Consider the following 22,915-nt stretch of genomic DNA (forward strand, 5'->3'; position numbering starts at 1 on the left):
CAATTACGAGTTTGAATAAAATATATTACGAGATCGCAACTTACAAACTAATTAAATCATTATAAACTTATAATAATTAAAAAGATGCCCAACAAATACAAAACATTTAATAAATCATCGTATAATAAATAAATAAGCAGAAGTAGAAATGATGATTTTCTTGGCTTTAACTTTTGACAAAATAATAACGTGTTTAATTAAGTCAAGAGTGGTTTAATATTTGTAAAGTTTGCATAAGATTATAAAAACAAACTTTTCTAGTAATCGAGAATAATTTACGAGATAAAATAATTTTACTTAAAATCCATATCATAGTGTAAATAAAAATTTTGTACCAGAAATCATAGGATTCGAGGTATACAAAATACTAACTAATGAACATGCTCTACAGTTAAAAATTATAACCAAGAAAAATATTGCGAAATAAAAATTGAGTGGTAAAAACATTATGTGACGTGTAATTAAGACTTAATTTAATTTAATTTCTTTTTTATTTTTAGTCTGAATATTCTCGAATACTAGCATGAAGAGTTTATTTCGTAACACTTTTATGATGCAAATTTGATATGAACTCGGTTCACAACATGATATTGTTTTATTTTTTTCTTCAAATTTTATAGATTAAAGGAATTTCCATAACTTGATTTGCAGTAAAAAGCATGTAAAAGAAAAATATAACTTGAATATGTTACGGGGATCTAAGGAGATCAATTCAAATCACAAAACTATAAGCAAAATGTTAGAGCTGCATTTGAGGCATGACATTTAATTTTTGGAATTCAATTATGAAGTTGCATGTTAACTTAAAATATATGGACAACTACGAAATCTTACTAATCTAACGTACATACACAAACACATTCACATCAAACAATTTTTAATTTTTTTGCTTCTTTTTTCCGTGTCTCACATTATTATGACTTCTTAAAAATAAAATACTTTCTTTTATTGAATCCTTTTTAAAATCTATATTAGGTTTCATTGCTTTTCACGACCAAACTACTTATTAATTTCATGTAATAAGGAAAAGTTTTCTGGTTCGAAGGGCTAAAGGTTTCTTATATTACTGTTACATAACCATTCAATTGTTTGCAATTATTCCACGAATAGATGTTTTACAATATACAGTAAAATGAACCTACTGAGAGATTTCTCCGCGATAATCCACCAATTTTAAAACAGCACAATTTTTCATTTTGATTGATATTTCGCTTGGGGCTTTGTAAATAAAATTAAAAAGAAATAATGACAATTTGAATATTTTCTTAAAAAGAAAATACCTCATTTTTCGTGATAAAAATGTGTTACGAGCAATATCAATCTATTACTAAAATGGATTTAAAAAAAAAAAAAAAAAAAAAAAAAAGTTTATAAAACATGAAGGATGTGCTTATTTTAAAACTGCTCATTCCAAGTTCTTACGAATTGTTTTGTACAAAAATATTTATATCACAGACGAGGAAATGCTATACGCGATCCAGAAATACTACAGCTTCACTAGATCGACATAATAAACTAAAGTAATCGCTCGTGTAACGACTTTACAACAATATACACATCGACGGTTACTACTATAGTAATAAGAATAATCGTTTTTGTGATGCATGACTTCGTGGGTAATACAGAGGTAAAATGTCTTTTATGCAAGTAATGAATCGTCTGTTCACCGCGAGTACGTAATAACTCAAATTAATAACATGCGCACTTACGCTTGGGCGCGTTATCGTATCGTACATCGGTCTGACGCACGCAAAAGTAAGGATTGCGTGAAACTCGCAAGTAGTTTGGTAACCTTATGAATCAAAGGGCAGTTGGTTGAACTGTGCAGCCAGACGGCACTTACCATGGAACGCTAAAAACATTTTAAAAATCCCGCATATTCAAGTTTTTCTCTTACGATCCCATAAATCAATCGAGCTCAGATTCAAACATATTTATACTTACAGCGTTTGGTAGGTGTAGTATCAATACTGTTGTTTTGTTCAATGCTAGAGTTCTCCTTATTCGAGTTATCCCTCGATGTGAGAGGTGAGCTGGAGAAGCTAGCACTATTTTCTGACGTAACGATAGCGCTATCTTGTTCTTGGGGACTGGCCGTTTTTTTCGGTGTGAAAGACAGCGATGGCAGTGGCAGTTCTGACGGATGTGGAGCAACCACAACGTTGTGCTTGCTACTGAAGAAGGGAGAGACACGAGGATTGAACGGATTTGCAGTCGCTGGCAGGAGACTTTTTGTCGGTGAAATCAAGTCCGATGCTTCGATACCTGACATTTGTTTCAATGGTGACAAAGTCAATGGAGGCATCTATAAAGAAAAAAACAAATGTATTGCAGTGAAAAAAAAAATGCAAGGTATTGGGAACCTACATCGAATTTTGGAGGACTAGACCATATCGAAGACGACTGCCAGCAACTCATCTTGTTATGCGAGTCCTCTGGAGAATCTGGCTTTGGTGGAGGAGGAGGGAAAGTACTGCCTACTTTCTCGAGATTCTCGAAGAAATTGTTACTTCGACTTTCCAGGCCAAACCACTCTCGTGGCTCGTCTGTCTTGTTTTTGTTATTAGGAATAGTCCAGTGACTTAATTTTGACTCCCACGTATTTTGGTCTTTACTCCAAGCCGATTGTTGTGAGATGGCGTTCCACTTGGAATTTTCGTTCAAAACCGGTACATTTGAATTGGTTACTACCGGTACTGAATTGGTTAATTCTACTGAATTCGAGTAGTAACCATTTTCAATGGAATCATTGCTAGAGTCTGTATCCTGATAAGTTGAGGCGTATGTTTTCGGTAGTAACCCAATGGCTTGAAAAAACATTTTTTTTTTCAAAAATAAATTTTTCCAACTAGGTGAATATCACCTATGCAATTAAATTTTTAACTCACCACTAAGTTTCCTGTTTAGATGAATAACTTTTTTTCTGTGACGAATATCTTTAACGATGACCGTGCACGGTATAGCACGAAGAGCTGCATAGAGCGTTGAGTAACCGTACTGAGCACTTCTGCAAGCAGCTCCGATAACTTTGAGGTATGCTGCCTCGAACTGCGACATATTAATTTTTCCATTATGGGCTATAAGTACACGCTGTACGTCGCAGGCAAAACGTTGGATAGGCGTTAATTCGATAAAGCGATCGTTGTTTTCGTTAGAAATCTGTAAAAATGACATATGTGTAGATACGCATCCACATTATATGCAATAGAAAATTAGCATAAAGATATTTACTTTTACAAAAGACTCCAGGCTGTGAGAGTATTTTTCTATCATACACTTTTTGTTAAAAAATTTCTCGTAGCATTGCTCGAATTCGCCAAATGGCATGCGATTATCGGCCGCATCCATTAGTACTCTACGACACTCGAGTCCTAGCTGTTGAATATGGTTCTTGTCTATCGATACGACAGCAACGCCATTTTTCGTATTCACAATCTGCAAGTCAAACAGCACAGTTTACATTTAGAAATTATACGTTTGTAAATTGAATATTGTAAATAGTTTTTGATAACACGTACTTTTACATAGCCCTGTAACTTCTCCATCAAATGCAGTATAGAACTGCAATTGAACAGCTCGGGGTGTAAAGCATACCCGAAATCCTCAAGGAAAACCTGAGCAATACTCGAAATCATAAGCTGACCGTTCGAGTCAGCGTAACGAGAGATCAGCTTGCTCATCTGTTCACCAAGTACGTGTATCCCTTCTTTTTCGGTGAGGAAAATTTTTCGATCCTCTCCATTGCCTTCCTCAATTTTAATGATTTCCGGGATAGCCTCGAACAATTCGATAAGTTTCGTGAAACCGTAGTCCGAGACGCGACATTGATGGCCAAAGTGGTGGTGATAGGAAGGCACAAATTTATTGAACAGCATTCGCTGTTGAGGTGCGTGTTTTAATAATTCAACCACCTGCATAATAAAAAAAGGGTATTAGAGTTTGTTACACTACGATTATTTTATAATTAGGTATTTTATGCTAAATATTTGTGCACCTCTGCTGCAAATTGTTTGGTTCTTTCAATTTCATCACCAGTCTGTTCTCTCTTGGGAATGGAAATCACGCGATCTTTACCATCCTTACTGCCGGTAACTACAACAATGTTCTCAGATACCTCGCCAAGGATATCGTCTATATTGCATACACCATAATCGGCGATATCCCATGGTTTACCTAAAAATGAACCAAATTTAAATGAACGTTTGCACGCGATGATAAAAAATGTAACAATTAATAATACTTGCCTATTACACGAGCATATACACCAGGGAATTCCGTAAGTGTCACTTGTTTACTGGCTTGAGCTTTCAAGACACGAAGAAGATCGGACGTAAAACGACGCACTTGAGCTCGATGAGATAAAGTTACGATTCGCTTGTTACCCTCACCCATTACCTGAATATGACAAATTTAAATAATAAAACTTATCACGATGCATGAATGCATAATTTACTAATCTCACAAATTGGTAACTTACAAGAACAGTGTTAGATAAGGCCTCTAATAAATCAATCAACTTAGTGAATCCATAATCTGCAACCCTACATTGCCTACCAAAGTGATGATGGTAGGCTGGAATGAGCCGATTAAATGACAGCTGGCAGTGTGGAGCAGTTTTGAGCAAATCGACCAACTCGCGACTGAAGAAAGCTAACTGGTTTGCCAAAGGCGAACTGCTTCTTTTATTTTCTGGGAAATACAACCATAATTGTAACGACAAAATTTAACTATCAAAAAAATTTAACTATCGTATTAAAAATTATTATTACCGTCTGGGTTGTCGTCCTGCTCCTTATTAGTAGCCCAAACAATATGCTTTTTTCCACAACCCAATCCTTGCTTTATCTCAACAGTTGGTAAACAGGAAATCAATTGTTCAAGAGGAACACCATTTTCATCAATCTCAAGGGGCTCGTTAAACTCAGCGTTATAACAACATGGGAAGCTACAATACCAACGGATAATTCATAAAAATAAACTGGTAAAGCATGATTAAAGTGAAATCAATAAAAAATTACCTCATCAGAGGCAAAATTTCAGAGTGAGTTGATAACAATTGGTGAACTCTTTCGGAGAGTAACTTCAATGATATTTTTACATTAGGTAACGAGGCCATCTCTTGTTCTGCCCAGCCTTTATTTATCCAAGGTTTCTGAGCATGAATCGTGCAATAAGGTAGTTCCAAAGATTGCCCATCCTGTAATGATACGGTTCACTTAAGCACTAGAAAATCTTAAAATTTTAACCATTTCTACTCAAACATAGTTCAGAAGTAATCGCTTTCGGGTACTATAATCAAGATCATCAATTGATTAGGGAACTAAGGCTCAACCAGAAAAATTGACGATTCAGACTCGGCCTTGTTTCATCACATTAAACGGTCGCGTAAAAAAAAGGGTTGATTTTGGACTCCTAGATTAAAATTATGACTTATAACTCACCAAAGTTGTATTCAAATTGGGCGAGGGTGTGTTTCGATGATCGGGATTTAGTGATACCATTCTTCCGCTCGGATCATCCGTAATAACGCATACATCCTTCATCTTGTACAATTCTGACATGCCAATCGATACCATGAATCTGCTCTCAAACATCTCGCGGAATTTAAAAAGCGGCAGCTTGTGTTCCGGTACCTCTTGCAACAGCATAACTATCTGGGCACGAATAATTTGTGGATTTGGTCCACTCGTGTGCACATATGATATTAGGATACGCTTGTGACCAACTTTGCGACGATGCAACTGAGATATCGCGTATTGTGCCTCAGACAGCGAGGGCACCTTGACGGTTGCAGCGAAATTACCATCCGAGTGTACGGTTATGGAGATCTGAAGTACCTGAAAAAGTTGAGAACAAGTTATAGCTTGATATTATTTCACGTTTAATTTTTTTAATTTTTTCATCATACTAACCATGACATGCTCCATGAATAAAGAGGAGAGATAGCGTCTCATATCTTTAGGGTCAATGTTTTGATCCAAGTTGGTAACTTGAAGCTCGATTGGAGTACAATTACCATTGACAACTCCATTACTGTTGCGACTACTGATGGGACTGAAAAAGTTCTGAAAAAATTTTTAATTTAAATTTATTTTCCCAAATGCCGACGGTTGTCAAAAAAGGACTACATTTTCTGTAGTGAGTATTGTTGGAGAAGCACATACCTCAACTTCTTCACTTTCAGAATTGCTCTGTCTGAAAGGAGAGACATGATCAGATCTCTTTACTGAGCCAGGTAAAGTAGACATGGCTTCATAAGGTGATGGAGTTCTATCTCTTTTTCTGTTACCACCAGAGTGCCCCTGCTAAAAAAAAAAAAAAAAAAAAAAAATACATTAAAAAAAAGTTGAGATTTCACACCAAAAGACACGAAATAAATTAATACGATGTTTCAATGAATACCTGGCCATTCCAATGATTACCATCCTGACTAGCTGGAGCAAACATTGGAGATGGAGTTCGCAATTTATGAGTTGAAAAATTTAATACTAAAAAAAAAAAAATTAACTCATACGAATAATGAGACATATACGAAAAATATTTTGAAACTTACTCGAGTTATTTGAGGTATTGGCAGACCATGGTGGTCTAGGTGGATTCCAATCGGATTGCTGAGGATATTGTGCATTTCTGGCAGGTAGAGGGCCCTTAACTGTTCGGAAGTTGGATGTTTCAGGAGTAGAAAACTCACGAACCTAAAGAAATATAATAATGTTTGATCATACAGGTAGATGATTGTTTCTTTTAAACGTAAATAAATATAGTAATCTGTTTTCACTCTAATCTCTGTTGAACTTTACCTTGGAGCGATCATCCCAATAGCGATACAACTGCTGTTGCTGTTGTGGATTCGACATTGGCCACAATTGAGGCGACTGGCTTCTGACGCGCTCAGCATACGATCTGGCCGGGTCGTTGGGGAGGTATCCCATCACGAAAGCCGGAGGTGGCGGGAACACCCCACTGAAATGAAGTATAAAAATCAATTTTGTTGCAACGGAAATTTAATTTTCGCGGATTTGGTGATTAAAATTCGTTTCAGATAAGATCAAAGCTTCTATGATTCATAGCCCGAATCGAGGCAAGGACTCGTGAAAACAAATCAACTCGCAACGACTCAAGAGCTCAATCTCGGCGTATCATCATGAACGCGGGAAATGAGAAAACAACAATGCTTCATAAACGTAAACACACGCGAGCACAGACCAAAGGGGGAGGGGCGAGAAAACGAGTGTGGAAAATTACTGACCCTTGGGGGGTGTAATACATTCCATTCCAGCTGGAATAGTTGCCGACGATTGGTGAGGAGGTCGGGTAGTGCGGAGTACCAGGCAAGCTCCTCGTGCCTGATATCGCGTTGGCCACCCCGTACATTTCGTTAGTGTTTTCACTAACGACTTCTGACTCGCTCGTCGTGCCTTCGCGCACGTTACCGTTGCTACCTGCAAACAGACAATTTCGTACTTGCAAAAATGGTTAACAAAAAAGACATGTTAATGCAATAGCATGCGTTTTCCAAATTAATTAAAAATTATTTCAGGGGCTCTTTAATTAGAGAATTTAGTGAACAAATAAAACCATCACCACACCTATCTATTGAGATCGAATAAGTACGTTAGAATATCAACACACACTCAAAGAGTCAGAATGTAAACAAAAGCAAGGTCAAGATGCTTGTGCGAAACGTATTACCTTCTCAATTTGTAAGTATAAAATAATAATAATAATCATACATGGCACGCACAGATTCAAGGCAATTGAAAAACAAATGGCTTACCTTGATCACGAGAATCGGTGCACAAGTCCCGCTCCTTTTCCTTGAGGTATCTCACGCTGATTTTCGAATCGAAAACGTATTCGCCGTGCATACGCTTTTGCGCCCTGCGATTCGCACAGGTGTCATTGACACCAAACAGAGAGTTAAAAGTAGAGAACTACGTATATGTACAATTAATTAACGGTCGTTTTAAAAATCACAAACGAATTCAATTTTTGGTATAAAATTAATTCAACTTTATTCGTAAACAGGTGTAAGTTGTTGAAGTATAGGCGCGTCGCATACGCACAATTTAAAAACAAAACAAAGTTCACATTTGAAAACTTTCAGACAACGTCGGTGACCATCATGTATGAGAAAAAACAAAAAACTAACGAGCGACTAAATTTTCGTATTTATGTACAAAATTAAAAATCGAAACAGCTGTAAAGTAGCTTGAGTATGCGATATCGCGCGGCACTCATCGCCGACTGGCGAAATACGAGTTAGCGCGCTATTCCGTTTTTCCCCTCTCTTTTCACCCTCTATGCGCGTTTCGCGGTTAATTTCATGCCCTCTTGGATAACTTGGATGAATTAAAATTTTCACAATTATTGCAGAAGGCTGACTTACCTGTCTGCCGTCTCTTTATTGCTGAATCGCACAACAGCTGCGCTTTGGCGAATTTGGACGACTCGTCCACCACAATTATTTGACAATTGCTTGAGCCGGCGCTTTATCCCCATAGCCTCCTTATCCTCTGGCAGGTTGCTGACCAACAAGTCGTATGATTCTCCCATCTGAAATAAAGAAGCAAGTCTTCATTAAATCACAATTCGATGCATTTCGACGATCTTTGGCAGTGGATCCGATGTATTCTAAAATCAGCATAGTGCGAAATCGTTGCACAATATAAATGGACTTTAGACTGCAATTACCTTCATAGGTGTCCTAGAAGGTAGAGATTGGAACAGCTGCGTAAAATCATAGTGATCATCTGCACATAGTATGAGAGCCTCCGATGTATTTTCCTTATGTAACAAAATAACATGTATTTTTTTGCGATGACGCAAGTCACTCAAGTCGGCCGCAAAATTGATATCTCCCGATATCAATATAATAGCGGCGGGGCTGCCATGGGTATCGGCAAAACGTCTAATCGACTGTCTGAGTTTTTCGTCAGCTGCATTCTTACAAGTGGCTGACACGTGAATCAGATTCACTTGAGCGTCATTCAGCTCGTCAATTATCAGTTTGTTCTCTTTCTGCACATCGCACACAACAATGAACTCTGCCTCTTTATAACCATTAAAGAATTTATCCCTTATCACTCTAGTTACAGCCATGGCAGAGCGGCCTTTTGGAACCTGAAAGTAAAAGTAAATTTTCAAGTATAAAATGCAAATTTGGTAATTGATATTATGATTGGTAAAGACAAGTACTCCAACCGCAACCATCTGAATGGCGAATTCTTTGGTTGGCTACTTGTAAAAACAACAACTCACCTGGCAATTTTCTATGTCCCAAAAAACACCGATGGGAGGAAGATAATTTGATGTGAACTTCACTGCTGCGGCAGCTGCAGCTGCAGCCACCACAGCAGCATCGCCCTGGAACAACATTTTTGGCAGCAGGTCAGCTGTGCAGTCTTTTATTTGCGACTGATCGCCGCCTGCGAGCTTGCTCTCCTCCAGGTTTTCCATGGTGCTTATCACTAGGGCCAAGCGCCTGGCTGTAGGCTGGCTCGGTCATGGGGGTGTCGGCACTCGCAACTCCTTCGAGTTCACTTCTTCACTTTCATGTTTACTGTTTAGTCAAATAAAAGATTTTACGTGTTGTTGTTGTTTTCCTCTTTTGCTGTGCGAATGCTGCAGGTGCAGATCTTGTGGCGTTCGAGACGTGTGTTTACACTCACGCACTCTACACTCAACAATGAAATTCTAACCTCTTCCACGAGGGTGTTAAGTGAATCCATGCGCCAAAATCAATAAACAAATACAATAGTCAAATTGTACGCACACAAAGTCATGGGCTGTTTAAAATAGAGTACACTCGTTAAAATCCTTTGTTGTCACGAATTAAAAAACTTCTAAGGGACACAATGCAGCTTTATAAATACATAACACGTCGGGACTCTCGGGGCTAACGGGGGAGGACGCGTGCAAGCGTGCGACTGCGACGTGCGACCTGGACAGCTGTACATGAGCCCTCTGGTGTGATAAAAAGGAAGCCTGTATCATCGGTGAGAAAAGAGAGCATCAGCTGATCCAGCTTAAAAGCGAGGATGGTTGTTCGATTCGTTATTAATTATGCGTATTTTTTGGATCAAATTATGAAAAAAAATCAAGTTAAGACCTCAGACTATTAGATTATAAAATGTGACGTGCATCGCTGGATTGTTCCTTGAGTGGCAAGTGCGTTTTTAAGTCGGTCGGTCTGATTACTACCACGGATATAATTATCTATATATACAAAGTGTCCCCACCAGTGCGTCGTTCAGTGTACTAATCGCGCGGGAGGCGGGAGTGTTTAAAATTTCCAATCGGGTAACTGCGAGAGTTACCGACGTCCGGTATCGATTTTATCGGTAAATTCCTACATCATTAACCAAAAGTACATGTAGTGTCTAATTATAAAAATTGATCTGAGATACCTATAGTTGCAGTTATTTTTGACTTGTTTTTTTTTTCAGTTCAATTAGAGAGGCCTTGTGGAGTTTAAAGTGACAAGGTGGGTGAAAAATTGAAACAAAGTTCTTCATTGCATCAAGTAGAAATGCATCATGTGTTTTTGGTTTTAATGAAAGAAAATTTATTTAAATTAATCATTCCAATTTGAAACGGTATACTGTTCAGTTGTATGTATAAATGATTTGTTTGTTTATTGATATTTACACCTTTCCAGGAAGCATCACTCAGCAGAGGAAATCACTAGTAAAGTGTTTAATCAATCAAAACAATCTTACTCGACGTACCCCAACGAATTTGCAAATAAAAAACATGTACGTATGAAACACATAAATAAAAATATATCGCCTGACCAGAACGTATTCATAAATAAAACATCTACAGTATATTTAAAGTCAAAGTGATAATTCATATGTTTTTTAGATACTGAATAATAATAAGATGACTAAACTACAGCATCTGAGACCTCTTCTTTTAAGAACTTCAGCACAATTTCACTACAAGAACAGATTAATGTCAAGAATGTCCCCAGATCAAGAAGGTAGGGATAAAAGCTCAATACCTCGAGATAAAAAGAAAACAGAGCGCCCAATGTACACCCCAGAATCACCTACCAGCCTTGAGGACATCGTCGAACCTACAAATTGTTGTATGTCTGGCTGTGCCAATTGCGTATGGATCGAGTATGCAGAAAAATTGAGTGAATTTTTGAAAGACAGCCCTGGTGATATTCAAAAGCTGATCATGGACAAGATTCAAGATCCCAACATGAGAGCTTTTTTGTCTATGGAACTTAGACTCAGAAAAATCATAGAGTAGTCATTTAAGAGTAAGTACAAGAACAACTTACTAGAGAGAGCTGCTTTGCATAAAGACTCTGTCAAAGTGAAAAACCACAGCACAAGCAATAACAATAACAATCGTTTTAGATTCATGACGGAGGAGCATTGCATCAACGTCAGATGAACGAGAACGCACAAACTCTCGCGGTTGGCCTTGCTCGATGACAACATACATATACATATGTAAAGTATATGTGTCTACTTTGTGCATATTGTACATGTAAATATAAAATATCATCAAGTCATTTGATTTTGCGGACTGATGCTGTTAAAGAAAAAGAAACAAGGTTTTGCACATGTGCACTGCCTTTTTTTCTATGAAATGTATAACGCGACACTCGTGTGAGTGCTCGGTCTTATGATATGTGATATGTTCGATTACAAAGTTGGTATTGCGTACACCCGCTCGCTAAACTGGTATCAACACGATTGTTATCCGTTGTTAATTAATTAATTTTTTTTTTTTTTTTATTAACAAACTGAGCACTATTGTTAATATTTCTTTTAAAAAAAGTAACAAAATATTATAGCGACTAAAACTCAGGAGAGGCTTGTAGGCTCGCCAGAAGATACGCGACGGACATACTTATGAGCGAAAAAGAAGAAAAAAAAAGATAATTTAAGAGCGGAAGAATAAAAAAAAAGCCTGACTACATCGTGCGATGAGGAGAAGAAGAAGAAGAAGAAGAAGAAGAAGAAAAAAAAAGATGCCAAAGTATCGCACGGGAGGTGAGTATAGGCAGGAAGGAAAGAAAGAATCCGTGCGCGGCGCTACTTTTGTAAGAACGGCATGGTATATTATGGGTAGCGTGCGGCGTTCAAGGCAGCGGCTATGTCGGAGTTGTTAGTTAGTAGTAGCTAAGCGCCAGCCTTCGGGGCAGGATGTACGATTTTCTGCGCCAGACTGGAACACCAGAACATTGTTGTATAACAGCGTGAAAGACCGTTGGTAAAATGTGCTCGGCGATGACGACATTGGCTACGGCGATGATAAGCGGTTGCTCGCCGGGGGCGATAAGGAACCGCTGCGGCGTCGAGCAGCGCAGAGCGGCCGTGAGGCTGCATCTGAAACCGCGGACTTTGTAGTTTTAATGCGATCGCAAAGTGACATACATGTACTCTCGTTATGTGTGCTTGGACACCTGTACCCAACAAGTAATAGTTTTTCGATTGTTTGTTCAAGTGAAAAAAAAAAAAAAAAAAACAACAATTTTTGTAATTATTCATTAGAACACAGTGATATCCGCTCGTAAATGAAGACTGCGCCAAACGACAACAGGCTTACCACTTTGTGAGTGTACTTACCAAGTACCTACTAGTATTTTTGTTTATCTTTCCTGCCATAATCAGCTGGCGCGTGCATAACGATGATCTCTTTTTTTCCCCGTTTTTTTTTTTTTTTTTTTTTTTTTTCCTCTTCTGGCTTGGCTAAAAATACATTCGACTTTATCACCAACTCTTTTATTCCTCTCGTTTTGCATTATTGTTCGAAGAGGCGCGTGAATCATCGATGGGACGCGCACATGATTATAGATTGTTCGGCTCTTGGGTTTTCCAGTCCAAAAGAAATAATTATGTACGGATGCAAAATAGAGGCTGCTGTATGTATATATATGGCGCCTGGTTTTATTTTTACTTCCGACCTTATACTCGCGTGTGAAAGCTCCGCGAGGGAGTGTAAAAATATATGCGTATGTTCTCGGTAGCGCGCACGTGCTGGGCTCCGATACACTGCGTTTTGACGCTTATTACTCAACATTGTCGAATTTTTCAAGATAAGAGAATAATGCAAAGCGAAACGTGCTCAATGATTGACCGTGTGGTGGAAAAAATAATACGCTTCTGTTGACGAAACAATTTGAACGATGTGCAATTAATCACCTAGTCGGTAGGTTGCGTGTGCGTCCGAGGTCTTGAGTTTTTTTTTTCCACCATGTTATTTAAAAAAACGTAACAAATGAGAGGATATTAATGTTTGCGTCGAGGGGATTTCTGAAGGCACACGCTATACAAATCAACTGTTTGCGAAGTATGAGTTTCATAACATTGCGATTAGATCTCGACGCTTGTATGCCAATGAAGTACTAAAATATCTACCGAGCAAACGCAAACGTCGGAACGATTTTGGATTTTTAATCACTTCCGACTCTCGCATCCTTGTCAATGTAATTTGTGTAACATGTAGTAATTACGAGATGTGGCGACGGAAGTCGTTTGTAAGACAGAACAAAAAAAAATCATTACAATACTGGTTCCAGAGCAACGAGTTGTTAAAAAATATATTTTTCAATAAATCAACCTGGGTGTTTTTTTTATGACTTCATTAATTCGTACAAACCTTGAGCAAATGTGCTAAGCCGCGTGTGACTCCTTCTTTTAAAAATACATATACGACCTTTACATCAGCCATATCCACCTTGTGGGATTCATAAACATTTTTAAATCCGATCAGTTTCGTAAATATTTTTCCCGTACTCAGCTATCCGACGAAAAAAAAGAAGAAAAAAAAATCACGTTTCCCCTTTTTTTCATTCGAAATTCGATGACGGCACGCAGTCAGTCCATAGCTATTCCATCGTGTACCGTTAGCTCGAAAATTTGCATGTTCGGCATCGCTGGCGAGCATCAAACTTTTAAATTTTGCCGATTCAGCCCGAGCGCGACGTTTGCAAATATTATCTTACCTAAACCCTCTAAATTTTAAATAGTGTGAAAATTTTCACTATAACTTGGTCTTTCAAAAAGCTCATCCGAGTGATCCAATAGCGTGAAAGTTCCTACAAGATTCAAGTATATAAAAAAGTGGGAAATGGCGAAATCAACTGTAGACCACCACTCAAATTTAACCAGCTGTTGTTGTTGCGGGCGCTTTTAAAATTTACCGCAGCTGTTGTAGAAGATGAAAAAAAAAAAAAAAAAAAAAAAAAAAATGAATCTTATAGAATGTCCCTTATTGTTGTCGCTGACGCGCGTACATGTGTACATATATATGTTAAACCTCTGCCGCAGCAGGAGCGCATCCTCGAAAGGATCGTGCGACCGAGAGCCGCGAAAGCAACGACTATGTCTCCAACGGGCCTGATCCACCGGCCAAAAGACGATGCAGGTAGAGCGCGAGGAGTCGGTACCCCCGGCCCGGGAGCACCGCTCGTTCTCCACCGGCCAATTGGAGCGAGTTTCGAGCTCCGCCACCGATACCACCACGGCCTGGACCAACAACCACAACAACAACAACGACGACGACAGACAGGACGATCATCTTCTTCTCGGGGAAGGTGACGCGAAAAACGGCAGGAGACCCCGAGTCGTGCAGGCGTCCTTCTCCAGCAGCCAGAGGAGGATGGCCAGGAGGAGCTCCTCGGCCGGGCTTGCTTCCAAGCGCAACAACAGCAGGATCAGCTTCCGCGTCGAGTCGAGTGCCCTGCTCAATAGGTAAATCCTATGTTGTTTTGTTTCTCGTTGCTTATAATAATAATGTATTGTGTATACATAATTTATCGAATCGTTGATTTTTTTTCGATACAATTGCAAAAGTATACTATAGCTCACTTCACCTGATGTCAACCGAAGGTTCAAAAGTCTCGGGACCTTCGACGTTTGGGAAATTTTTTTTTCCTCCCCAGCCGCGAAAGTCTCGACTTTTTTTTTATTAGCCGACGAGCTACCTACTTATTTGCACTCCTCGGCCAGATATACATACATATACACCTACTTAACTTCCGTTTCTTAATTATAAAGGTGTTACCGGTACATACATTATTTATATACAATAATTGTACATACAGTATAAATTATAGAGTTAAAGAGAGCGCGGGCCGAGAGAACCTTTACGAGCCAGGTACATATATATATATATCACGTTGAGTACTTTTTATGTGCATATATGTATATCTTTGCGTGCCGTACAAACAGGTGCGTGCCCGATTAATACATACTTTTTATGCTCGAGTTTTATCCACGTTTTTACGTGGGTCAATTATACTTAGTTCTGTGTGCACTTGCACAACACAAACGGCTAATCGCCCATATGGGTATATACCTACTCAGGATAGGTATATATTGTTCGGAGGGACGCTTGTAGGTAATATATTTATGTATTATGATACATCGGTGCTTCAACTTAAAAATTAAGATATCAGATTACATGTGTACACCTATACGTGTACTGTGTAAACACGCCCGCACACTCTTTGTATACCAAGGAGAAACGAGAGGTCGATGCCTCTGGGTGCGAATGAAGCGACGCATAATTAATTGGAATGCGGTTAATTACGTAGATATATACGCGTATGCACTTATACTTATCAGAGATATATAAAAAAAAAAAAAAAAAAACAATTATTAAAAAAATGATATAATGCATGTATGTGGAGCTGTCGAGCTTTGTCCTATACATTCAAATTGATATTTGGGTCACATATTCCACATATTTTCCATCGGCTTTTAACGAATGCATATAGTATACGCATCATCGAATAAAAATAGTGATAAAAAATTTTACAGCTGAACCAAATGAGATGTAAAAATAATAACGAGCAGCGAACGCGTTAAATTTCGAGCCTGTTTTTCTGTTATTTCTTTCGCACGCCCCGAAAATAACTCTGTGATGAAAATGAACAGTGCAGCCCAACGGAATATATTTATTGAGGAGTAGGTAGATACATACGATCGATTTATGTAGAGAGCAAAGTTCACCTATGGTGTCGGGCTTTTGAAAAGTCAGCCGATTCACATGAGATCGGTAACAATTACCCATTGTTATATACGCGTTTTGTATACGAGTGTACCAATAAGTTTTATTACCCGAATCAGTAGAGAAATCGAAGGTTTTTTAGCGCGTACCTCGAAAAATCGGTAAAACGTACGCATAAAATTTGTAGATAACACCTACATAAATATGTATTATTACATGATAACGTATAGGTATTCATCATCGACCTTGGGTATATATGAAACACGAACAACGTGTTTATATATATGTATATAAATATATCCCCGAAGAAGTTGCAGAGACGGTATAGCCAGCACTCTCCGCCAGAGAGAGTATATATATATATTACAGTAGCGGTGGCTGGGGTCCAAGATGATGAGTAGACACCGCCGTCGTCGTCGTCGTCGTCGAGGTATATGAGCGCACAGTGCGAACAAGCCACGGCGCTGTTTTCTCCGACAATCGTCAGTAAGTGCGCGGTGACGACCGGTAGCGTACACGCTCTCTCTCTCCGCGGTCAAAGCTTTTATTAAGTTGGTGCGACAAGTATCGGTATAATCCACGTACATCCTATTTGAGAGATGTAAAAATATATAAGATTGTATATCGGGCAAAACGAAATGTCAATATAGGGCTATAAATAAGGTGCAGCAAGTGCAGCGTCGAGTATATAGTGACTTGCAGGATAGTTTTACCCGGATGTGGTGCAAACGACTGATCTGGATCTTCCTTTGGCTCTGGACAGGCTGTGACGTGTGGCTCTAGTGCATAATATTATCATCGATAGCTTGCACCACTTGCATGCAGAACACACATATAATATTTTATCACTGTTGTTAATGTTAATATCATTATTTTTACGTCTTTGTTGAGGTGAAAAATGTGAATAATCCGCGCAACATATACAACATAAGGCAAATATAAACCGGAGAAAGAGAGATAGGTAGAATATAAATATATGGTGTACCTGTAACGCGTACCACCGTAACCTGTGCTAATATATATACCTACTGGTGCTCTTGGTGGTGCGGGGTGCATCTTATATGGCTGCAGCTGAACTTTCGCTGGGGGCCATCATCGGCGTCGGGCTGCTATTTTTACGGCGGACTCGCGCTATTATTGGCGAGACCGGCCCTCAGCGTTCTACCGACGACGACGGCTCATTTATTTACACACCTATACCTGCCGACTGAATCCTCATATTTTTTGTTTTTTACCATAATATAATACATATATTATTGCACGCACGAGTCACCACACCATAATATATTATATTACAATTGTCGCGTAAAGTGCGCGTGTGGGTTATTTTCTCAATTCGTATAGTATATCCTTGATGAAAGGAGGTGTAAATAATATTGTAAATGAAGGATGAGCCGCGGTGCGCGGGTGCCGTTTGAATTTTCGCAAAGCCGCGGAGAGACGAGAAACGGTTGGTGAGTTGTACGATATGAGCGAGATGGAGATGGTGCGGGTGGCCGGTGATGCTGTCGTGGTCCAGCAGGAGGAGGCCCCGCTTCCAACTCCTTCGCAGCATCACTACCTGGGCGATCCGGGGATGACGCTGGCCGGCTTGAGGAGGGCCATTTCTCAGGTGTCGATGCTCGTGGTCAAAGCAACCAGCTCGAGCGAGGCTGCCTGGCGCGAGGAATGCCAAAAGTATATATATACATGGGCAACTTGTGCAATTAACAATACGCCATGTTTTTCTTTTCTTTTTTTTTCCCCCCCCGAAAAACTAGAACAAATTCGTTAACATAAAGAGTTCGTTTTCGGCTGATGCAGACCAGAGCTTTTCTGGCAGCCGCTAAATTATACACACACGCACGATCACACATACATATACATATACTTATGTGCGCGTGTATAAAATATACACGTATATAAGTAGCGAGCCGAAAAAGTCCGATGAGCCATGCACCTCGTGCATTTCTTCGTACTCGTTAATACGCGCTTACGCGAATCATCGATGGGTTATTGGGTTATTACTCGATACCGATACAATATACCCATCATCCATACCTACACCGCGACATAAGACACAGGTGGTCGTGTACTAATGATGTAATTTTCCTGTAAGAGCATAAATTATCAAGATAATTCTGTAATAGCTCACACGGGAATACGGGCCAGTGATCTTTTTACCTTTTTTTTTTTTTTTTTTTTTTTTTCATTCGCAAATGAGGTGCGAAAGCGCTTTACGTATACGTGCAGCTGTGGACTGTATATAATTATGTAATAGATTCTATTTCAAGCTTTACGTGTTTCGGTATTATATCCGCGTGAGCAAGACTATTGGCGGGAGGGGGGGAGGAAAGTATATATATAATTATGTTATGTAGTGGTAAGTGGATGCGTGGCGTAATTTTGCGAAAAAGTTTTGGAGAAAATCCGTAGCGCACGTACAGGTGACGACGACGAAGGCGACGGGAGACGCATAGTTTTCCATGCGTCCATGACCTAGCGCCTCGCCGACGCGCCGGTTGGCGACGAGCCAAGTACCGTGTGCGCGTCGGGTGTGCTCTAAAAAAATCGTAAGGCGTTCCTATATGTTTTCCACGTCAAAATTTACGACCCGAAACCGACACCTGTTCGATTCACTCCGAGATCCCAAACGGAAAGAGTCAACCGCGATACCGATCTTTCGATATGGATTGCCGATTATCTCTTGGACGCTGGCTCACGGCTAGACGCATCGGATATTATGCAATGGAGATTATTAGTTGGAAGAGCCCCACGTGAGATGGACATTGAATTAATGCCGCTAATTCGAGCGGGGAATTGACATTTGCTGTGAAATCACTTCCGTATATATATGTACCTATAAATTGGTTCGCGTACACGAGCCATTCCACAACCGGCATAAAGTATTTCAGGACTTTTTGGGACAATCATTTTTTCACGTTATACGTTATAAGCTTTGGTGAACTCTTGAGTTAAATGTATATATATTTATTTTGTGGAACCGATAAAACACATAAAAGACACACGCACACAAATTGTACATACAGATGTATGGCCGAGGGATCCACGTGTGGCGCGCAAATTAGCGCGCTTATAAATTTTCACGAGAAATCTTGGCATCGCGGTTGTGGCTTGTAATTTCGAGATGACCTCGCCGATGAATATATATATATATACTTGTACCCCTAGCGTTTTTTTTTTTTTTTTATCCACACACACACCTAATCCTCCGATTTCGGCTCGTTTTTATTTTCCCAAGGTACAAACAGACGAGATTCAGCTCGAGGCGCGTGAGGAAGCGCGTGGTCTTCAAGCACGGCGACTGCAACATCGTCCAGGGCAACGTCGCCAAGCGACGGCGCCGCTATCTGCAGGTACACACAAGTACACCACTTGTACATATTGTACGCGTATATCATTTCGTGCGCACAATTTTACTATTTTGGACAATGGCCCGAATCCACTTCTTTGTCCGAGCTTTCGATTAATTATTATTATCAATATTACTGTTGTTTTGTCAGTAATAACACAAGCGATGAAGAACAAAAAAAAAAAATACATCGCGATTCGGAATAATCATTTCTCGTTGATTTCGCGATGCATTATTTTATTATTTAAATCTTTTTAACGAGCAACCTTGTACATAAATCCAAATATAATCTATATATTATAATAATACGTACATACCGTATGTGTGTATACTTGAAAATATTTGTACGAAGAACTACGAAGAAGAATTGCTGCTGGGCAATTACTTAACTAATTGACTAATCCGAAAAATTAATCATCGGGTTATTGGGTTTAAGAGAATAAATAAAGAGGCAATAGTTAATTGTACAAGTATTGATCGCGCAGGATATATTCACAACGCTGGTCGACGCCCAGTGGCGCTGGACGCTCCTGGTCTTCGCTATGACATTCCTACTGTCCTGGCTGGGCTTTGCCCTCGTCTGGTGGCTGATCGTCTACGCCCACGGCGACCTCGACCCGAGGACCACCACCGAGCCCGGCTCCAACGTCACGATAACACCCTGCGTCGAGGACATCCACGGATTCACCAGCTGCTTTTTGTTTTCCGTCGAGACGCAGCACACCATAGGGTACGCATGTACATACATACATGGGTGATGTCCCTCCTCCTTTTTTTTTTTATTATTATTATGATAAATGAAAAACCAAAAAATTCCTGCAGGTACGGGTCCAAGCACACGACGGAGGAGTGCCCGGAGGCGATATTCATAATGTGCATTCAGTCGATGACCGGGGTGATACTGCAAGCATTTATGGTGGGCATCGTATTCGCCAAACTCTCCCGGCCGAAGAAGCGCACCCAGACCCTGTTGTTTTCCCGGAACGCCGTGATCTGCCTCAGGGACGGCCAGCCCTGTTTGATGTTTCGCGTGGGTGACATGAGGAAGAGCCACATCATCGAGGCGCACGTGCGCGCACAGATGATCAAGAGAAAAGTACGTCGGTTATTGATGCTCCCTTCATTAGTTGTTTTGTTGAAAAAGTTTGGCGAATTCAATTGTGATAGACAATGCACACGTATATATTATGTAGAGGCACAGGGTAATGATTGTGGTGGCTCGTAGGTGACGAGGGAGGGCGAACTGCTGCCCTTTTGCCAGACAGAGTTAAAGGTCGGGGGTGACGGCGAGGAGGACAAAATATTTTTCATCTGGCCGACGACGGTCGTCCACAAGATCGACGAGCAGTCGCCCCTGTACCACCTGTCGGCGAGCGACATGCTTCGCGAGCGCTTCGAGATAATCGTCCTACTGGAAGGTACGGTATATATATATATATATGATTGAGGCACCAAACAAATGAGAGTTGATGATAAAATTGTCGTCGCAGGTGTTATCGAGTCGACGGGCATGACGACCCAGGCCCGCTCGTCGTATCTGCCCTCGGAGATAATGTGGGGCCACAGGTTCGAGCACATAATAACATTTCGCAAGGAGACCGGGGAGTACGAGGTCAACTACACCCTCTTCAACAATACTTACGAGGTCGACACGCCCCTGTGCTCGGCGGCCGAGCTCGATCACGTGCGCGCCCTCCATCGGGCTAAAGGAGGTGATGATTATGATACGGTTTATAACGACTTGATGCTATTCGATGGCTACGCCCTTTACCGTTGAAGCAACTATACTGCCGCTAAACCGCTCATCCACGCCGATCTACAATCGCGTCATTATGCCAAAACGATGCTGCTTGCAGATCGATCAGTGATACATTTAAGCATTTCCATTACAGTTGTACAACATAAATGATAAAACGCGCATATATAAATCGTAACTGTTTAACTGATGAAAAAATCGGTATTATTTCTGTGCGCATTCGATCATCGCTTTGATACAACGGCCCCTAGTATGTATATCATCGGCGCTTGGCATTATACGCAATCGATGCATGCATGTTATTAAAAGATAAAAAAAAAAAAAGGAAAATGTAATTGCGTACGTTCAAATGATTAACCCTTGCGGGTGTTGATGCAGAGCGCACGAGCTCGGCGACCTTCGCACCGTACCGGATCGACTCGAGCAGTTCGTTCACGTCGGGCTCGGGCTCGAGTCTTGCCTCCTCGCTCGGTGGTCTCCAGATGCACGCCCACGCCGCTACGCCACCTACCCCCATACCTGTCATGATCACCGCCCCCGACGACTCGCCCTCGAGACGCGGCAGTGCCACCGGCAGCTTCACGATGACCACCGATCCCCGGAAGAAGTTTGCCACCTTCTACACCCTCGACGAGGTGACAAAGATTACTAATAGTACTTTTCTTTCTTTTGTGTACATACATAATCATTGCCGCATTGTTTCCCTTAGCAATTGCGACGGTAATGGTGCAACTACAATGATATGATGAACAATTTTCAGACGATCGAGTCCAACGAGCCGGCCGAAGTAGCAATACCGATCGAGGTTGCGGAGGAGCTCTCCAACGTGACCGAAGAGGAGGAGGAGGAGGAAACCGAGGTATCGAGGGCCCTCATCGACCGATCCGAGTACGACAGAGCTGTGGAGGACGTGAACGCCAGTCTCCGGCATAGTCGGCCGCAGTCCGTGAAAAATTCATCATCATCGTCATCGGCAACAGCAGGTGGTTCGAAAAAAATGTCGAGGGAAGGCTCGCGCACGACTCTGTGCTCGTTGAGGAACGACTCGAGGGGCAACCTCGAGGGCATGATGAAAAAGTCACCCTCCCACGCGGCACTGCAGGAACTAAGGTGACCCTCTGGTTACATTTTTACCACACCTTTTGTACAATTGGTGTTAATCGAATGCACATATTTTGTAATTATAATACATGTACCATTGGTGAAAGAAGGGGATCGGTGCCTTATTGTAATAATTACGCGAAATCAAGTTCGCGATTATCGATTATCGTGTCTAATCGTTGATAAATACATGAAATTGTTGTTTTTTATCAATACACAATATAAATAAATGTATACTCCACGATACGTGTAATTATATATGTATATATTTCTGTACCAACTACACGTAGTTATTGCATATTATACCTATATGCAATAGGTATGCGTATATATGTATGATACCTACTCGTAATTAGTATACTTAACTGTCGTTCTTTAACCTCTGCTGCTCCTGTGTTGCGGTATTTTAAAAGAAAAACCATAAGATGTATAAGGTGTAATGTTAAAACAAAGATACAATATGACAAAACTGCATCAGGCAAGCGAAAGCACCGACAACGCGACGTCCCAATGCAACGGCCAGTCATCCGCCGCATCACAATCATCATCATCATCATCACCATCATCACCAGCAGGAGCATCACGAGTTGGGGAAGAAAACGAGCTTCCAGCTGGTACCGCCCGAAACGCCCCAGGAGTCCCACGCGGCTAATCCGAACAATTGCAACGCGGCCCGACCCCAGCAGCACCAGCCCATCAATAAGCAACCCGTTTAAGGTGAGTGAGCC

The 22,915-nt window shown here is 40.5% G+C and overlaps 3 protein-coding genes across 5 annotated transcripts; 2 read left to right on the top strand and 1 right to left on the bottom strand.

The window, feature by feature from the left end:
• Window positions 1–546: 546 nt before the first annotated feature.
• Marf1 (meiosis regulator and mRNA stability factor 1-like protein) lies at window positions 547–9,910 on the bottom strand. Its single transcript, XM_014350240.2, has 22 exons — window positions 9,262–9,910; window positions 8,695–9,123; window positions 8,390–8,556; window positions 7,778–7,881; window positions 7,250–7,442; window positions 6,801–6,963; window positions 6,554–6,695; window positions 6,403–6,488; window positions 6,165–6,305; window positions 5,913–6,065; window positions 5,442–5,837; window positions 5,019–5,197; window positions 4,770–4,945; window positions 4,478–4,689; window positions 4,245–4,395; window positions 3,995–4,173; window positions 3,519–3,911; window positions 3,232–3,435; window positions 2,889–3,159; window positions 2,368–2,807; window positions 1,945–2,305; window positions 547–1,852 (listed from the first exon to the last, which is right to left on the bottom strand). The coding sequence occupies exons 1-22, from the start codon at window positions 9,457–9,459 to the stop codon at window positions 1,794–1,796; spliced, it is 4,797 nt and encodes a 1,598-aa protein (XP_014205726.2). The 5' UTR covers window positions 9,460–9,910; the 3' UTR covers window positions 547–1,793.
• Window positions 9,911–10,425: 515 nt separating this feature from the next.
• Window positions 10,426–13,583, top strand: LOC106637444 (oxidoreductase-like domain-containing protein 1). Its single transcript, XM_014350235.3, has 4 exons — window positions 10,426–10,486; window positions 10,661–10,757; window positions 10,867–11,272; window positions 11,373–13,583. Exon 3 carries the CDS (start codon window positions 10,885–10,887, stop codon window positions 11,260–11,262), a length of 378 nt encoding a protein of 125 aa, XP_014205721.2. The 5' UTR covers window positions 10,426–10,486; window positions 10,661–10,757; window positions 10,867–10,884; the 3' UTR covers window positions 11,263–11,272; window positions 11,373–13,583.
• On the top strand, window positions 12,490–22,423 carry LOC106637441 (ATP-sensitive inward rectifier potassium channel 12). 3 transcript variants are annotated; one of them, XM_089595519.1, is made up of 9 exons: window positions 12,490–12,576; window positions 14,298–14,717; window positions 19,220–19,334; window positions 19,816–20,060; window positions 20,153–20,426; window positions 20,556–20,748; window positions 20,821–21,042; window positions 21,465–21,721; window positions 21,847–22,423. In XM_089595519.1, exons 2-9 carry the CDS (start codon window positions 14,386–14,388, stop codon window positions 22,198–22,200), a joined length of 1,992 nt encoding a protein of 663 aa, XP_089451645.1. In that variant the 5' UTR covers window positions 12,490–12,576; window positions 14,298–14,385; the 3' UTR covers window positions 22,201–22,423. The 3 variants fall into 3 exon arrangements, with proteins under 3 accessions (XP_089451645.1, XP_089451644.1, XP_089451646.1); XM_089595518.1 differs by having other exon boundaries at window positions 12,491–12,576; window positions 14,295–14,717; XM_089595520.1 differs by lacking the exons at window positions 12,490–12,576; window positions 14,298–14,717 and adding an exon at window positions 17,337–17,655.
• Window positions 22,424–22,915: the final 492 nt, after the last annotated feature.

The sequence above is a fragment of the Copidosoma floridanum genome, unplaced genomic scaffold, assembly GCF_036245765.1.
Source record: "Copidosoma floridanum isolate Cflo_tuat_1 unplaced genomic scaffold, Cflo_Japanese_pri ptg000025l, whole genome shotgun sequence".
Lineage (NCBI taxonomy): Eukaryota > Metazoa > Arthropoda > Insecta > Hymenoptera > Encyrtidae > Copidosoma > Copidosoma floridanum.

Bases quoted from the DNA above. Each gene is read 5' to 3' on its own strand.
- Marf1 (XM_014350240.2), bottom strand. From the start codon at position 9,459: ATGGAAAACCTGGAGGAGAGCAAGCTCGCAGGCGGCGATCAGTCGCAA. The intron at 6,066-6,164 runs GTATGTGCTTCT...AAATTTTTTCAG, and splicing joins CTGAAAGTGAAGAAGTTGAG to AACTTTTTCAGTCCCATCAG. The intron at 4,946-5,018 runs GTAATTTTTTAT...TTGGTATTGTAG, and splicing joins GAAATTTTGCCTCTGATGAG to CTTCCCATGTTGTTATAACG.
- LOC106637441 (XM_089595519.1), top strand. From the start codon at position 14,386: ATGCAGGTAGAGCGCGAGGAGTCGGTACCCCCGGCCCGGGAGCACCGC. The intron at 20,427-20,555 runs GTACGTCGGTTA...GGTGGCTCGTAG, and splicing joins CACAGATGATCAAGAGAAAA to GTGACGAGGGAGGGCGAACT. The intron at 21,722-21,846 runs GTGACAAAGATT...AACAATTTTCAG, and splicing joins CCTTCTACACCCTCGACGAG to ACGATCGAGTCCAACGAGCC.
- LOC106637444 (XM_014350235.3), top strand. From the start codon at position 10,885: ATGACTAAACTACAGCATCTGAGACCTCTTCTTTTAAGAACTTCAGCA.